The following is a 19,080-nucleotide window of genomic DNA, read 5'->3' as shown; positions in this document are numbered from 1 at the left end:
GAGGGGGACGGCGAGGGGGAGGGCGAGGGGGAGAGGGGGACGGCGAGGGGGGGCAGGGGGGAGGGAGAGAGAGAGAGGTGGTGGGGTTGGGGGCTGTTGAGCGCGAAACGGCGGGCGCGAGAGAGAGATAGAGACGGCGCCAGACAGCGAGAGAGCGCGCAAGACAGTGAGACAGCTCGCAAGCGACTAAGAGCAAGTGAGTGAGTGCACGCGCCACGTGGTGGAGGTGATGGTGTGGGTGAGGGATGGGAGAGAAGGAGGGGGTTGTGGGTAAAATCAGGTTTCTGAGCTCTTATCACAATGAATACCAACTCACTTGAAACATTAAACCATCTTGAAGGTAAAGTCCCTTTACTACCAAGATTAAGCAACTTTCCATTGGCCTTCCCTATGGAGAATGTAAAGCACATCCTGGAAACAGCTGTAATTCAGGAAACTGGAACAGAAGATGTAGCTCAGGAAAATGGTATACCAATCAAATTATTGGAGCTATGTGCTCATAAGACCCCAGGTCATAAGACTTTACCCTTGGGTCTTAAAAGAAGGGGCTAGTGAAATAGTTGATGTATTATGTTTAGTTCTACAAAACTCCCTCAATATGGGCAAGTCCTTAGTTTGGACAATAACAAATATAATGCCTTTATTTAGGAAGGGAGGGATACAGAAAAAAAGGAAAATACAGATACACCAGTTTAACATCACAGACAAGCTGTTAGAAACCATGATTAAAGACATGATAACAGAGCACTTGGAAAAGTTCAAAGTGATTAGGCAGAGTCAACATGGTTTTGAGAAAGGGAAATTATGTTTAACCTCTGTTAACAGTTCCCTGAAAAGTAGCATTTGCTGTGAATAAAGGGAATCTGGTTGATAAACTGTATTTAAATTGCCTGGAAGCATTTGATAAGGAGCCACCCCAAAGGTTACTGCTGAAAATAAAAGCTCTTGATGTAGGGGGTAGCATATGACATAGATAGAAGATTGGCTGGCTAACAGAAAACAGAGTGTAGGCATAAATCAGCATTTTTCCGGTCGGCAAGGTATGATGAGTGCAGTGTCAAAGGGATCAGAGCTGGGGCCTTAATTTATAATTTGTATAAATCTGTTGGATGAACAGACCAAAGATATGGCTGTTAAATTTGTTGACAAGAAGGTACATTGTAAAGTAAGTTGTGATGACATAAGGTGGTTGGGGATATAGATAACTTAAATAACTGGACAAAGAACTGGCAAATGGAGTATAATATGGGAAAATGTGAAATTGCTCATTTTGGCAGGAAGAATGAAAAAGAAGCATATTATCTAAATGGTGATAAGTTGTAAAACTCTAACATGTAGAGGATCTGGCCTCCCAGTACAAACATTATAAAAAGTTAGTTTACAGATACAGCTCATAAACAGGAAAAGCAAGCAGATATTAACTTTTATTGCAAGGGAAATTGAATACAAAAGTAGGCAATTATGCTTCATTTATGCAGGGTATTCATTTATGCAGTATTTGGTCTCCTCATTTATGGAAGGTCATGAATTCTGTGAAAGCATTTCAGATTAGGCTTGTGAAACTAATGCCTGGAATGGACGAGTTGTCTTAGGAGGAAATATTGAACAGGCTTAGCTTGCACCCACTGGATTTTACCGATTAAGTGGCGACTTACTTGACAAAATTCTGAGGGTTCTTGACAGGTTGGATGTGGAAAGGGCATTTCCTCTTCTGGGAGGATATAGAACTGGGGCCACTTTTGGAAAGTAAGGGGTCATTCATGAAGACAAATTTGTTCTCTCAAAAATCAGAATCTTTACAACTCTCTTCCTTAAGATACATTGAGACAGGGTTTTTCAATAACTCTGTTGCAGAATTAGAGCTATTCTTGAGAAGCAAAAGGATGAGATCAGGGCTATCAGGTTAGGCAGAGTAATCAGATCAACCATGATCTTATTGAATGACAGAGCAGGTCCAAGAGGCCAAACAGCCTACTCCTGCTCCTACTTTGTAGGAATGAATGTTTGCATATATATTTTAAACATTATGAAGTTTTGCATCATCAATCACTCTTCATCTACAACCCACTGCCACACTTAGCCAGAATCAACAGTACACTTCAGAGAACAAAACCGCAAATGTCCAAATTCATCTTTCTCCCATTTCACATCTGCATTAACAAAATCTGCCCGAAGCACCCCATATTCGGAAAGAATTAAGATACTTTAAATCGGCCGCCTCATGGCATAGGAACATAGAACTGGGAATAGACCATTTAGCTTCTAAAGTTTTTCCATTAGTTAATGAGTTGGTGGCTGATCTGCAACCCAACTCCATTTACCCTATGTTTGGTTAACTAAAATCGCAAATTTAAAATTAATCCACGCAGTGTCATTTTTCTTTTGCAGAAGGTTTCCAAACTTCTACAAAAGTGTCTCCTAACATTATTCTTGAAAGGCCTCGTTCTATATTTATAACTATGAGTCTGTGTCCTATGTTCCCCAAATAGTACCCGATCAGTTCTCTTCAATGTCCTTCAATCTTTGGTCCAATCATTCCTTCCTCATCTCTCATTTCTATATACTGTACACAACGCTGCTTTGTGAAATCGCTCCTCACGACCAAAAGGTTCTGATGCGCTACAACTCACTTGGGCTCATTCAACATCACCTCCCAAACCCTTAACCTCCAAAACGTCAAAGGACAATGGCAGCAGATCCTTAGGAACACCATCACCTGCAAATTCCTCTCCAAGCCACAACGATGAAATTATCATTCCTTTACTGTTGCAGAGTCAAAATTCTGGAACATCCTTCTTGACAGAACCAAGGGTACACCTGCCACACCTGGGCTGCAACAGTTCAAGAAGGCAGCTCACCACCTTCTCCATGGCACCAAGCTGGGCAATAAAAGCTGTCAGTGATACAAACATTCAGTGAACAAATTTTTGAAAAGCACCATACTACTAAACTTAAGACACATTACCTCCAAAGTCAATATACTTCACCCAGGATGTGGTGCTCAAAAACTGCACAATACTCCAGGTGCAGTGTAAGCAGGACTCTGTATAGCTTTTGTATGATCTCTAACCCTTTGCGTTCAATATTTGCAATATTTGCATACGTATGTGCAATGCACACACTGAATTTCTCATTGTACTTCCCTACAAAACAGGGGAACATAAAGCAACTGGACGAATCGTAGTATTTTTCACACATTTGTAGAAATGAGCCTTCCAAATCAGTCAACAAGTTACGCAGCCACCCGCAGCCAGGGAATAATGCATGGAGAACAAAGGAGTACTCCTTTTACTGCTCCAACATGCCATTGTTTAGCAAAAAACAGCACAATCCTATCTTTATAGGGGTTACACAACTATTTTGGGGTGGGGAGAGGAGAGTGGGTGGGTGGGGATTGGAGCAGAAGACATCAGGGGAAAATAATTCACAGATACAAAACTAAAAGTACACTATATAATTAAAAAGGAACACATCACACTTACGATAAAAGAAAGGGACAAACTCCACAGTTAGGCTAGCTGCTTTGTACTTCTGTCTGCTCTTCTCCACAGTACTGACTACTTCACTAGAAAAGAACGAGAGAGAGTATTATAATTGGCAACAAACTTACAAGGGTTGCTGAAATAATGAATCTCTGCTTGAGTAACATGTTTTCTCCATTTTGTCTCAAATTCTCCAAATTAGAGGAGGTTGAACATGTCACAATTCCCAGTCCTGGTCACCATCCATTGATACCAGCAGTTAAATATGTGGGTGCACAGTAATGAGATGAACTGCCCAGTTGTTCAAAGCATTTTTTGTTGGGAAGATACCACCAGATTGGTGCCACCTGGGGAAACACAACCCAGAATGAAACAATACCACAATGGGAGAAGAGGAACACCAGACAAATCTGTCAAGATAATGTACATTACAATAAAACATTAAGGCCTCCAGAAACACATCATAACTCATCACAGCGAAGCTAAGGTGGGAGATATAACTGAGGTGCAGAAAGGCTATGGGATATTAATACATTCAATGGACTAGAATTTTTTTAAAAACAAACGATTTATCTGTAACAAAATCTGATGGGGGGTGTCATTGGACTCGAAACTGTGTGTTTTGCTTTATAGGAGCTGCCAAACCTGCTGAGTTTCTCCAGCACTTACTGTTTTTGTTTCAGGTTTCCTCACTGTTCTTCATTTTTATTATAGATTACTTATTTCTTTTATTCAACTTTCAAGTGGGGTGAGTGGTTTGTGTGAAATAGAAGGCCTCTCATCAATGAGCTAAGGAATATCTTATCCTGTTTGAAAACCCATTTTTGGAATGTGGAATATGTAAAGATATCAGTTTGGAGGTAACATTTTACAAAAGCAGTTTTGTTTTAACAATCAATAGGATTCACTTCTTTCAAGTACTTTCATCTATTGTCAGTTAATTTTAGACCATGAATTATCGAATCACAATAAAAATTATGAAAAAGTTAAGCATAAAAGGGTGGTCATTCTTGTGCCTGTGCTGGCCCTTGGAAACATCTATCAAATAGCTGCATTCCTACAGCCCTGATTTTGTACACTGCAAACTAGTTGTCTGAAAAAAAACCTACAATAGATAGCCATGGTCCTTCATTTTACTTGGGGCAAGTAAGGTTATTTTTATGCTCAACCTCACTGCATCAGTGACCTTTCGTGTGAACTCTTAAACATTCTTTCCCTGCACTTTCCAGATACCTCTCCACATTCCACATTCCAAAAAGGGGTTTCCAAAGTGGATAAGATATCCCTTAGCTCATCGATGAGAGGCCTTCTATTTCACACAAACCACTCACCCCACTGTAGGGAAAATAACCTCATCTCAACATATGACCAACTTGAAATTTAAAGGTCATATCATAGGTAATTATGGACGAGAATTCTAACACTGTAGGGATCACTTAGACGAACACCAGCATGCTGTCACAATCCCACTCCAGCATGAATAATTTTGTTTTACACAGCAATCGTATTTACTACCCAAGGCGTAAGACTCCAACTTGTTCGGAATTGTGGGCTGCCTTAAACTCATTTCAAATGGCAGCTTTACTTTGAGTCTTAGATGCAGACCCTTCGGTCCAACTCGTTCGTGCAACCAAGGTTCCCAAACTAAACTAGTCCCACTCTCCTGCATTTGGTCAATATCCCTCTAAACCTTTCCTATTCATGCATCAATCAAAATGTCTTTTTAAATGTTGTAACTGTACCTGCATCTATCACTTGCTCTGGCAGTTCATTCCACATAAAAACCATACCTTGTGTGAAAAAGTTGCCCCTCAGGTCCCTTTTAAATATGTCCTCTCATCTTAAAAATATGCCTCCTAGTTTTTAACTCCCCACTCTAGGGAAAAGACATTTGCTATTCACCTTATCTACACCCCTCAAGATTTTATAAACCTCTTTAAGGTCACCCCCTCAACCTCCTAGGGTCCAGTGGAAAAAAAGTCCAAACCTATCCAGCCTCTCCTTATAACTCAAACCCACCAGTCCCAGCAACATCCTGGTAAATCTTTCTGAACCCTCTCCAATTCAATAATATCCTTCCTATAGCAGAGCAATGAGAATTGTACACAATACTCTAAAACTGGCCTCACCAACATCCTATACAACCTCGGCATGGCCTCCCAACTTTTATACTCAATGGTCTGACGCAATTTTCAAAGATCTATGTACCTGGACCCCTTGGTCTCTCTGTTCAACAATACTACCCAGGGCGCTACCATTAACTCTATAAGTCGTACCGTTGTTTGTTTTGCCAAAATGCAATACTTCACATTTATCCAAATCAAACTCCATCTGCCACTCCTCAGCCCACTGGCCCAAATGACCAAGATCCCTTTGTAATCTTAGACAGCCTTCTTCACCGTCAACTGTACCACCAATTTTGGTGCCATCCACAAATGTACTAATCATGCCTCCTAAATCCTCATCCAAATTGTTTGTATAAATTCTGACTGAGTTTGTACTTCAATGGTCCAAGTCAGATTCAAACATACTGCTAGCCAAAGTCAGTTGCAAGTCATCAATTTAAAGTGCAGCTGAAGTGGAACAAAAAGTACTTGTATGTCAAAAAGAAACAGATTATGGTATTCATTGAAAGACATTAAGTAGCTTGTCTCAATCAAAGAATTGAGAAATTATTTTCACACATCAGCACACAGTTCACATGTATAAAAGCAAAATCCCAACAACTTAATTGGTCAAGAATTATAACTGGCTAAAAGGTGAAACAAGTAGAACAGAAAGGCTTTCTGCAGCTGAGTCAACACACTTTCAGAGTTCCTTCTATTTCTTTGTCAAATGGTAGGAAAAAAGGAAGTTCCTGTAAGTTTTTAATTAGGTACCATTTCAATCAAATGACAGTCACCATGTCACCAGATACTTTGCCTTCCTAGTGTCCAAGGCTGAGTCTTAATTGGTCAGTGCTGTTGTTCCCAAAACATTGTTTATACTTTGCTTTCATGAAGTAAAGGTTCAAATCAAGATTATTCATCTAGTCCATACTCCATTAAAAAAGTATAGAAATCTGAAAATTGAAGTCACAGATGTCCTTAAAAACACTTACCTTTCAAGTTCACACACTTAATTCTAAGCCCAAATGACAATTTTCCTACAGAAAAATTACAGGTTGTATTTGCAATGAATACTTCTGACACATACAGACTATAAGCACAGGTATTCGTGCAAGATCCAACTTTGATAACTGTTACTTAAAATACATGCCTGTAACTTTTAATTTACCAAATCGCACAATACACCTCAAGTAATGAGTGTATTTGGATCTTAGATCGTTAATGTGTTTGGGACTATAGACTGTAATTTGACAAGAATTTATGCACATAATAAAAGACCTTTAAAAATATTGAGCACGAATGTTAGCCAAAGGGCAATTATAATTTAACACAGCTGAACACCATAGAACAATTTTCATTTGCCTCTATTAAGATTTTATAAGTATAGTAATTAATCACTTGTTCCTCTTACAATATCATTGACAAAAATGATAATGAATGCCCTGCTGCACAATTATTAATACAGAAATGAAAAATACATTTTAATTGAACAATATCCTAACATTTTCAAACCACACTCCTGCTTTCTCCAGCTGAAATTAAATCTTTTGTGATTCAACTGAAAATCTCACCTCCTAACCTAAGCAGAATCTACCACTTTCTAAAAAAAAGCAAATAAATCATATACAAGAGGTAATGCCAAGTGATTAATGCACTGGTTCAGACATGTTTCACATCCTATTGGAAGAATATATATGAGGAAAAAATTGATTCTAATGCCAATTCTTGTATTACCAATGTCTCATTGTTTTGAACAGGCATGTGACATTTGCAATCTTCCAGTTCTTTGATTCCATTATAATCTCTAAACAGTGTTAAAAGGATATAATTATTTTGAAGTCTCTTAAACAGAATTAATTAGCTGCAATTTTATCACATTTAATTCAATTTCAATATGACACTGTTCATCCATAACTTTGTTTCTCGTATTTTAATTTGCATGAAATCCTAATCTACCACCTGCTCATTGACCTACATTGGGTACCGGTTCACCAATGACCCAAATTTCAAATTGTCCTCTTTGGTTCAAATCCTTCCATGACCATGCCCGACCCATCTTTGACCCGTTCCAACTGTCTAAGAACGCTGTAATTTTTCAACTCTGGCCTCCTGAACTTTTCCTCAACATCAATGGCCATGTCTTCAACTGTGTAGCAGGAATTCCTATTCAAAACTTCTCCATCTATCTTTCCTATAACAGGGCATTCCTTAAAAATCCCTCTTTTACCAAGCTTTTAAATAACTTGTCTTAATATCTCCTAATGCGGCTCACTGTTAGATTATTTCTGACATTTTGCTAAATTAAAGGAGCCGTATAAATGTAAGTTGTTGCTAGAGATATCCATAATCAGTGCGATTTTAAATCGGTACAGATAAATCCAACAAAGCACTTTCAAGGCTGTCCCTCGATGTGTTCCAGATGACACAGAAAATGCCAACAGGATGCCTGTCTGACAAAACTCAGCTCTGCTCTTTCAAGTCGGAAGAGCACATTATGGAAAAACATAATAAATTGCTACTTGGCTTAACAAAACTAAAAGCCACATACAAATATTCACCATTTTCACCACAGCAGAAACATTTATTTATTGTTGAGGGAGGCCTAGGGGGACTTCTTTATTATAATGAATTAAACACACTAAGACAGAATTTGCTGTCAAAATAACGATGAGGCTATTGACGCTCATTGTTAACTATGCACAAATGGTAATTGAATATATACCTTATAAGGTCTTCCTATGCATTAAGCTCAAAAATAGCACATTTTAAAATAAGAAGAAAGTTTAGAAATAAATCCAGCTTAGCTTTGTTTATTTTGGAATTTTGAACCACTTACCCAGCTGCTCGGTGTCTCCAGTTTCGATACGGGTCATATAAACTCTCACAAAAGGTAAGCGCATGTCTTGCAAAATCTTCAGCTGGAGTTAGATCTGCCATTTCCTTTTCTTTGGTCTTGCTTTTTAACTTGCAATAAAAGAAAATTAAGGAAAACATCAAACACAGCAGGTTACCAATATTTTAAAAAGCTTTCAATAAAAAAAGTGCTGGAAAAACTGAACAAGTCAGGAAGCATCTGTGGAACAAAACAGTAGCATTTCAGGACTATGATAACACTTGATTGACAAAGGGTCATCATTAGTCTGAAACTTTAACTCTGTTTTTCTCTCCCCACCAATGTTGCCAAACCTGCTGAGTATTCCCAACAGTTCCTCATTTTTTATTTTAGATTTCCAGTATCTGCAATATTCTGCTTTCATGTTTAAAGAAACTCCAATTTCGCTAGACTGGTGTTTAGTGTTTGTTGACAACTCCTACAAACACTGCAACAAAACATCATATTACCGTAAGAAACTTCATCAAATATTAGCTATTAGACATCTGTTATTTCAATTTCAGGATTTGCTTTTTTAATTGAACAAAGAATGACAATTCCTCATCAGAAATTTATAATTCTAGGCAGACTTTTTTTTAACGAATTTAAAGAACATTTTGTCTTCAATAATTTGACAATTTCACAAATCTGCTATTGCATTAAAGAATGCTTTGCCATAATTGTCTCCAAACCCGAGTATCACATAGAAAGGTTTAGTTTCGCAAATGCTTGCAGTACAGAAGGAGCAGTCTGGCCTATCGACTCCCGAAGACAAAAGGAAAAGAATCAGGAGTGGGACGTGCATGGAAACTAGTTCAAGCCGACAAAAAAATTAATCTCAAAAGTTCTTTTGCTAATAAATTACATTTTTGTCTCAACTTACACACAGATGCGTTGTTGTAGAATAATGGAACTATTTACAGCTACAAATTAATTGTGAAAATGCTAAAAGGTAAGTTTATCATCATCACTTACCTGTTGAATGTAAACTGTAGCCATAGTAATAACATGATTAATATAGGAGCAGGTTCCAATCTCCTCGACATTAGCCAAATTCCTTGGAAACAAATGGAATGATCCAAATTATAATTTATGCTGTTCTAATAAAACTCAAACAAAACAGAAATAACCAAAGATCATGCATAAATAACAGGAACTAAGCCTACAGACTAAATTATTGGGTTATCAAATGGATCAATGAGTTTATTTGTTGCAAAACCAGAGCCTTGCAATTAGAAAATGTCCAGTGCAGCTTTGAATTTAAAATTCTGATTGGCAAATTCAGATTCCTCACTCATCTTGCACCTTCCACGCTGTAACTTCCTCCAGTCCCACCAACCCCTGGGACCTCAGCACTCCTTTAATTCTTAGCTCCATTACAGTCTCCCATTCCTTTGTCTCGTAACTAAAGGTCACGCCTTCAGCCACTTGGGCCTGAAGATCTAAATACCCTTCCCAGATTCTCGCTACATCTAATCTCTCCTTCCTCTATGGCAATCCTTAAAGCCTACGTTTGATCAACCTCACCGAATAGCTCTTTATTAGGATCAGTGTCAAATTTTGTCTGATATTGTTCCCATAAAACATGTTCAGATACTTTATCATGTTAATGGTGCTATATAAATTCAAGTTGATGGCAACGAATGAAGAAATTTCCCGAGTAAGTTAATTAAATCAGCCAGGACAGTGATAGATGCTTACCACTGGCCAGCTAAAACATTAGGATGGAGAGAAGTAAAGATAAACTAAAATGCCGAGGTTAGTGATTGCTCAGCAGTTAGCCTTTCCCACACACGTATAGGTATTAGTTGAGGTCAAAGTGGCACTCAGCTGCTGTGTCTTCTTTCTCTCTCTCTATCCCATCCAATACATAGTCCAAACAAACCAAGACTCAGTGAAGGTTCTTTCTGAGATTATATACTAGTGCACCAGTATATCTGCTACTCCTGAGATCAACTGTGTAACTGTTTCTAAGTAAACAGTCAACACTGCAAGGGAGCAGAGTGAGAGAAAGAGAGAGACTGACTATTTCTTCAGCATCATTGATACACATTATCGAGTGAAACAGGGATTTCACTGTCCACCGGGATATTCTTCCTTAAGGACAACACTACAGTTCAATAAGCACATGGTAAAAAGATTATTGCAGCAGTTGAAAATCTTAAATAAAAACAGAAAATGTTGGAAACACTCAGCATCTGTGGAGGAACAGAGTTATACAATTCGGGTTTGTAACCTTTTATCAGAACACTCGTATTCTTAGCTTTCTGTAGTCCCCTTTCTGGTCTCTAGGTCATCTATTACACATAATTAAAACAGCAACTATACCTGCAGATGATAATGAGGAATTTGACCAGAATGAGTGCCAGCGCTTGTTGTTCATCCTCTAGGCCATCTGACAGTTTTTGCATACATTGCAACTGCTGCTGCCTGAGAACCTGCAGGATGTTATCAGGCAACAAAGATAACCCTGGTGGAATGTCATCCAATCTAAGGAAACAGAAATAAACATGATCAATGTTGAGATTATATACCAACGCACACACACATTTCAGCTACTACTGAGACAAGCCACGGTTTTGAACTAAATGTTTAGATTCAGCTGCAAGTAACTGGGACAGTTAATTAACGAGCTGCAACTGCAACATGGTTTGGGAATATCAGCTCATTGGACGGTGGTTCCAGGGGCTACAGGCAAAACCACTGGTTTGATCTGATGTCACTATGCTGCCAGAGAGGGCACATGCATTGAGGGAGTAGACATTTTAGACATGATACCCGAACTTCAGGGGTTAACTGTGAGGACAGGTTATACAAATTAGGCCTGTTTTCTCTAGAATTTAGATGGTTATGGGGTGATGCGATTAAAGTCTTCAAGATATTAATAGAAAAAGACAGGGTAGACCAAGATAAACTATTTCCATTAGTTGGGGATTCTAGAACTAGGGGACATAGTCTGAGAATTGGGGCCAGACTGTCAGGAGAGATATTGGGAAGCGCCTCTACACACAAAGGGTGGCAGGTGTTTGAAACTCTCTTCCACAAACAACAGTGGATAGATGATCAGTTGTTAATTTTAAATCCGAGATAGATAAATTTTTGTTAACCAAAATATTAAGAGAAATGGGCTAAAGGCAGCTAGTGGAGTTAGGCGACAGATCAGTCATGATCTCACTGAATAGCAGAACAGGCTTGAGAAGCTGAATAGCCTATGTTCCTATTTTGCCACTGGGACAGGACAGGGACCAAAAAATCAGGGACCTGATCTTCATTTTACATCTGAGCACCATCAAGTCCATAGTTCATTGTGTCACTGATAGAAAACAATAGATCACCAGAGTTATGTAATCTTGACATGTAATTACACAGAAAAATAGTAGTAGATTATGTGTAGAAAGTTCTGAGAAATGACAATTAATAATGGCCCAATAGTCTGATGCAGTGACATTAATTGAGGGATAAATACTTTCCAGTTTATCAGGACAAACACTGAAGCTCTTGTGGTGTAGTGACAGTGTCTGAGATGAACAGCCTAGGTTCAAGTCTCAGAATCTGAGAATCACAGAAGTTTTACAGTGCACAAGGAGGCTATTCAGCCCATTGTGCCTATCCCAGCTCATTAAATGGGAATCATTAGCTCGTGCCAATTTCTTGCTTTTGCCCCATATCCTTGTGTAGCGATTGTAACATTTTGCCAGGTGGACATCATAGAATATGAGTTTCCTGATTGGGGCTGGTGCTAATCAGGGAGCCCTGGCTGATAGTTATAAACAGGGGTGCCACAGGTTCTGTTCACTTTGAGAGCCGACTCTGAGGAAGCTGGATCAGTGTCAAGGACTCCCCACGTCAAAGTAAAAAGTGACTTGGTGACGAGATACTGGCCTCAGTAGAGTTATTTCACCTTACACTTTTTTTTTTATTAAAAAGCAAAATCATCAGCCAAATGGTCTCTTGAATGCCTCAATCGAACCTCCCTCTACCACACTTCCAGTCATAATAGATTTGAACAGGCTGATTAAAAATCTATCAGGATGAACTCGCAGCTCTTCATCGAAATAGTACTACGGGATCTTTTACAGCCACCTGAAAAAAGAGAGAGTTTTATCTGCAAGATGGCACAATTAATTGTGCAGCACTCACTCAGTACTGCACTGGAATGCCAGTCTAGATTATGCATTCCAAGTTCTGGAGTGGGACTTGGAACTCTCAACATAGCAAAAGAGGAGGGAACAATAACAAACAGAGTTGGAATCTAAACCTCCTTACAATTTAAAAAAAGTTAATTTATGATAATCACATTTAGCAGTGTAATATAAAGAACTGGACCAGGTGGGGATGCTGTGTTTAAGTCAGTGGACAACGCTGGAGGGGTTGAACATTTTTCTTAAATTTACTAGTGACATGTGAGCTATGGCTGATAGGCCAAAATTTGTTGCCCTTCGTTATTTTCCCAGAGAGCAGTTAAGAGCCAACCATATTGCTGTGGGTCTGGAGTCAACTGTAGATAAGGCCAGGTAAAGACAACAGATTTCCTTTGGAAAGGACATCAGTGAACAAGATGTGATTTTATGTCAATCCAGTAGTTTCACAGTTACTTTATTCACACTGCCTTTCTGATTTCCTTTTTAATTAATTGAACTTTAAATTCTACCAGTTGTCATGGTCGGATTTCAACCAACGTCCCCAGAACATTAGTCCGGCCTCTGGAATACTAGCCCAGTGACAAAGGGGAGACAATGTTACAGCTGGTAAATTCAATTAACAACTCTGGAATATAAAGTTAGTTTCAAGGGGCTCTTGGGTGCAGTGGCAGTGTTTCTATCTCTAATCTAAAGGCTTGTGTTCAAGTCTCACCTGCTCTACAGGTATGTAATAACCTCTCTCAACAGGTTGATTAAAAATACCTCCATAAAGCTAGTCTCAGAAATGGTGACCATGAAAGTAAAAACCCACCTAGTTCCCTCATGTTATTTAGTAAAGGAAATCTGCTGTTTTACATGGGACTCCACACGCATAGTGGTGTGGTTCATTCTTGACCGTCCTCTGAAATGGCCAAACAAGCCCGAGTTCAAGAGCATTTGGGAATGGGCAACAAATGCCGCTGTGCCAGTAATGCCCACCCACATGAAATATAAAGAAAAAAAGTCATGTAATTAACACTATTCCACCGTCTCTACTGACAACGTGGAATATATTGTTTCACAACGGCAACTACCCGAACAGATAATGCTCTTAATGATTTCAACTAACGTGAAGGAGACTGAAGAAATCTGCTACTGCAACCAAGCTCCAGTGATTTTTTTAAAAATAGATTTAACTTTATTCTGATCAGAGTTTTGTTCAGTTGCCAAGGAAAAATCATATGCTGTTTCACAGTGGTGTGGAGCAGTTCAAGATCATCACATTGACACCAGCCAAAAAAAATAGCAACAGCTTCACCCTACTGCAAAATTAGCTGAATGTGGATAGGTCAATACTGTTAACAATCATTTACAAAACTATGAGGGGTTTTGATACAAGGTGCAGCAAGAAACCATTTCTAAAAAAAGCAGGAGAACTGGTACTAGAAGATACGCATTTAAGGTAATGGGAAAAATAACCAGAAGAGAGCTTGGGGAATTTTTGTTTATTTTAAATTTGCTAGTTATGCTGATCTGGAACATACTAACTGAATGGGTGGTGGAAAAAGAATCACAAGTAGCGGTCAAGGGAGTTGGGTAACTATTTTATAGGGGAAAACTTTGCATCTGGGGAGAAGGCTGGAGAATGGGACTAATGTAGTTTTTTTTTAAAGCCAGCTTAGGTATGAGAGGACAAACTGTCTTCTTCTGTGCTGTAGGATTCCATCGTAAAGCGCAGTGTTTCTTGAGAAACTAAGCTCACTTAAATTTTCTTTTCAACTGCGTTTTTTCCAGTTATTCAGTATTTTTCAGTCAGATTCCAAATAACAAGAACCCGATGAGTAAAAAGCTCTTTTAGCAAATCCAAGGGAATAGGTTTTCATTTGATTTGATTTATTATTGACACACGTACCGAAATACTTCTCACTGTATCGTTTTGCTTGCTATTCAGACAAATCATACCTTACATAAGTACATCAGGGTAATAGAACAAATCCAGAATATAGTGTTACAGCTACAGAGAACATTTAGAGAAAGATCAACTTTATAATATGACAGGTCCATGCTCAAGTGTGATAACAGCAGGAAAGAGGGTTTCTTTGCAAAAATATGAAAGAGGTTTTGCTATAGGAGCACACCTGCGGAATTATTCAAAGTAGGGAATGGAATTAAATTCCAATGCCAGGATACCAGCAATAAAAATCCAGGCTTCACAGTGCATATCTTATAAACATCAGTTTCCAAATAAAAGGCTTGCAGGTTTTATGTCAAAAGTCTGCACTTTATGTTATCATCTAGATGAAGACTCATGCCTTGCATTTGTAATGAGGAAGTACTATTTAATCAACCCATCCACATGTTAGAAATGCTAATACCTTTATCTCCCATTTTCACAAGCCTATAGCTCCCCTATCCAGTCAGAGAAAAATCATTTCTTTTCAGAAACATACGCTTATGTTGCATATTGTCCACTAGTTAGCCCGGAATTGAAGTGTGTGTCCAATTCTGGCCACTAGATTTCAGAAAGAATGTCAAGTCCTTTAAGGAGATAATCAAAGAAGAGGCACTTCATTTGTTAGCAGATTTTGGAAAACCTAGGTTGTTCAGCTTACAGCAGTGAAAGTTAAGGGGAGACTGAAAAGAGGTATTCAAAATTATGAGTATTTTTGATCAGTAAGGTGGGGGAAACCATTTCTTCTGCTAAGTGGGTTGGAAGTCAGAGGTGACAGATTTAAAATAATTGGAGAAATTTGGAGCAATTTTTTTCAGACACAGGGTTAGCGTTGTCTAGTGGTAACACCCCACCATATGAAGTTACTTCAATCACACCTAGGTTAAAATTTCAATGCATATTAATTTGCCTGGAAATCATCTCAAGAAATCTCCCTAAGCACAAGTCATTTACAAACCTTACTGCCCCAAGCTCTTAAAAGGGTTGGTAATCAATTAATTCTCAAAATGAGCAGACATGAAGTGTTATACTTGTAGGAAGCAAGGTTGGGGTGGGTAGATCCAGACAACTGCGCATGAGCACAAAATAGCAAAATAAATTTGCATCACTTGCCTTCCATTGAAATGTTAAGCACTGGCAACTTTGAGATTTTGGAAAACTGTTCTCGCTATTTAGATTAGTCCGCCATCTTTACAGTGGCAGCAAAAGTACATTGAATGTGCTATCAAATGAGAAATGATTGACAATGCTAAAAATTGGGCAAAACTCAATTCAACTTGAAAGCATTCATTTAAACAAAAAGGTTTTAAATCAGATTTCTTATGAATGCCAATGTAGGCCCAGATAAGAGCACTGCAGTCCAAAGTGGGGCAAAATTACTTAAATAGAATTACACAATCCATTTCATCTATCAGGTTAATGCTGGAATTTACATTCTATCCAAGCCGCTGTCTACTTCCATCCAACCTTATTAACATGACTCCTTTAGCTTTCTCGTAAACGCATCTATGCCATTCATCGTAACTACACCTGGCAGTAACAAGTTTCAAGCTCTCCCCGTTCTACCGGATAACAAATCTTCTCCCAAATTCGCAATGAATTTATTGGTGGCTCTCTTCAACTGTGGCAGCTTATTTTTACAAACTTTCTCACAATTTTTCACTTTAAGTTGTTAATGAATATTGCCAACAGCTAACCTTTCAAGGAACTATGTGGAACTCCAAAGCAAAACTTAGATTATTTAGTAGGTTTGGGCAGTTATGATGCCACACAGTTTACAAGTCTATCGCTTGGTTTAACGCAGCAGATTTGGAGTCATGACATTAAGGGTCGCCTCAAAACAAATACTGTATACTATAGAGTTTGTACGTTTTCTGAAAGAAAGGCTGGATGAATCAGCGTTGGTTGAAGAATTAATTCATGCAGTGTTGATAGTGGCTAAGTAAAGTACAGAAATTATGTGCATGCAAATTAAATAACAAATTTGATCTCAACATTCTAAAACAAAGAAGGGTGCTGTTTCGACTGTTTAAAACAGCCAACGCATGCACAGTATTTAGATTTTCCACTGGAAACAGCTTAAGCTTTGCTCTTTCAGTCAGTTGCATCATCCAAACTATTCAAGCACATGACTGCCCTAAACAGGCCTCAAGCCAGCCACTCAGACAACAAGCCTGAATCTGGCAGGAAGACAGAAAATATCCCAAATTCTTCAAAATTACCACTGCTGCCTATGTAACTCTATAAATAGTTCGCGGTTTCATTGGTAACTAAAACTAAAACTGGTGTTCTGGCTCAGTCATAATAAGAGTATCAAATAATTTAGAACGTAATACTGATTATGAAATACAATGCATTTCTTCTGTGGTTTCATTAACTACAGACAACACATTTTAGCTGTCCCCTTTCTGCCTTGAAGCATTTGGCATCTTGCACGAATATGCTTCCATAGTGTCCTCTTTCATCTTAATCTTGACGATGAGTGCCAACAAGCCCTTGAGTTATAAGGTTACCACAACTGAATCTGATCCTGATCTCAACTAATTTCCACATAATGCAAACATACAGAAGAATCCATTGAAGTAGGAGCCTGGTTATAGCTTTCCCTTTCTAATTCAGTGGCTGATCTCAGAACTGGTCTTTATATCATTTAAAAAAAGCATACGGTGAGACTGGAGAAAGTGCAAAAATGATTTTCAGGAGAGTTAATAGTTATAATTATTAGGAAAGATTTAACAGGCTTAAGTTCTTTTTTTTGTCAATAAAAGTAGAGCATGAGGGATCCCCCATAATAGAAGTGTTTTAAGTTGGGAAAAAGTACACTGAAATGGTCATTGAGACGCTGATGCCATTTGTGAGGGAAAATCGAAATTTGGGGTTAAGACCAATTGGGCTGAATGGTCTGTGGCTATTCTATAAATTTGATGCATTGCCTTTGTTCTCCCACCACCCATCAATAATTTAAAGAAATTGCTAAAGTGGGGAATATATTTACTGTAACAATACTTCCCTCCTCACATATCAAACCTATGTTACTTTAAGACTTTTTTTTCCATTTGGCAATCCCACAGAAACAAAGCATTTTGTTTCTAAACAATGGCAGTGAAGTTCACATAGATTCTGTCAACAAGTGATGCTACAGTGTGGTGGAGTTGGCCTGTTTCTTAGTGACAAACATCTATTAAAATCTGATTGATAAAAATTTAGTACCAACTGGTTATGCTGAATTCAAACACAAGGTGGGAATTAGGGTATTTTAGTAGTTGAACAGCTTTGCCAGTCAGACAGAAAAATAGCAGCTGTCCTTGAACCTGCAAGAACAGACTACATTTTTTTGCTTCTGGCTGGAACAGCTTTGCAGTTGACATTACGGAATGGCTGACAATCTATCTAGCAAAGTATGTGAGCAAAATTAATATTTACAACATTGCTTGCAACTATATTATTAAACAATATCCTAAAAATACCTTCTGTATAAGCTATCCCAAATAGGTGACCTCCCTAGTGGGTGATCCAATAACACGCTAGTCCTCATAATTTTTTTTTAACAAACTGAGTTTATTCTGGAATTTCTCAATCATACTGACAGTGCTTAATAGCACAGAACTCATCATCCCTCTACCAGTAGGGAGGATAAGAAACTATTTCTTATAAGCATCCATCTAAGACTTAGTCAAACACCTGTCAACACTTCTCTAAATAACCATATTGCAAATAACCCAAGAGCAGATATTTCAAAAACCGTTCATGGTGAGAAAGGTTGAGGGACAGTAATAATAGAGCAGAAATCAGTCAGAGGCAACCAAAAGGACTAGAGGGTGAATTAGATTTTTGTTAAATATAAAGAGTTGTTAGTATCTAGAATGCACTACTTAAATTCAGCTGTAATCTTCAAAACAGATTTATATTTATGTAGGGGTCTGGAGAAAGTGCAGCATATGTGGCACTAAAGTGATAGTTCTTCCAAAGATGCATTATGAGCTAATTGGTCTTTCACTGGGAACATTTAATGAAAAAATATTTGATGAATTACTACTGACATTACTGGGTCAAGAGATCATGACTCAACAAACATATACCAGCAGTGATTATGTATAAGAACCATACTCAAAATATAAGTCGCTCCCTCCTTTCAAGCAACTGGTCATTGAGCTCTGCTCTGTCACATTTCTGCACAATGATTTAACAGTTTTCTCAATCAGGCCAAAGTGTTAAACTGATTACCACTATTATCGTCAAATTATTACCACAGCCAGACCAACACAGCTTGGGTTGATTACAATCACGTGAAGAACTCATTCAACAAAACAGAAATAATCTCTCCCCTTGCAAGAATTGAGTTCATGAGCCCTAGTATTGAAATGAAGTCACAGATCAAACACTTGTGTATTAGGACACAAAGGTCAAAAGATTAAACATAATATCATAACATCTGTACAAACTAATAAGGATATTCTTGAATTTTGGATTTCAGTGCTTATTGGAGCTATTGGAGTTCTCCACACTGGTGTTACAAAAGCCCAGATTGGTTTAGAATACGAAAGAT

The 19,080-nt window shown here is 38.3% G+C and overlaps 1 protein-coding gene across 2 annotated transcripts in view; it reads right to left on the bottom strand.

The window, feature by feature from the left end:
* The window catches only part of nbeal1 (neurobeachin-like 1), a 128,806-nt gene extending 117,858 nt beyond the window's left edge, over positions 1-10,948 (bottom strand). For both annotated transcript variants that reach the window (XM_048599007.1, XM_048599006.1), the window contains exons 1-4: positions 10,791-10,948; positions 9,438-9,519; positions 8,427-8,554; positions 3,483-3,565 (exon numbers count right to left, since the gene is read on the bottom strand). In XM_048599007.1, coding sequence (XP_048454964.1) covers positions 3,483-3,565; positions 8,427-8,554; positions 9,438-9,519; positions 10,791-10,873 — 376 coding nt within the window. In that variant the 5' untranslated portion in view covers positions 10,874-10,948. The remainder of the gene's footprint in view (positions 1-3,482; positions 3,566-8,426; positions 8,555-9,437; positions 9,520-10,790) is intronic.
* Positions 10,949-19,080: the final 8,132 nt, after the last annotated feature.

This window comes from Rhincodon typus, chromosome 7 (genome assembly GCF_021869965.1).
Source record: "Rhincodon typus isolate 14 chromosome 7, sRhiTyp1.1, whole genome shotgun sequence".
In the NCBI taxonomy this organism is placed as follows: Eukaryota; Metazoa; Chordata; class Chondrichthyes; order Orectolobiformes; family Rhincodontidae; genus Rhincodon; species Rhincodon typus.
The sequence above is the reverse complement of the archived record's forward strand: the minus strand, read 5'-3'. Positions and strand labels throughout refer to the sequence as shown.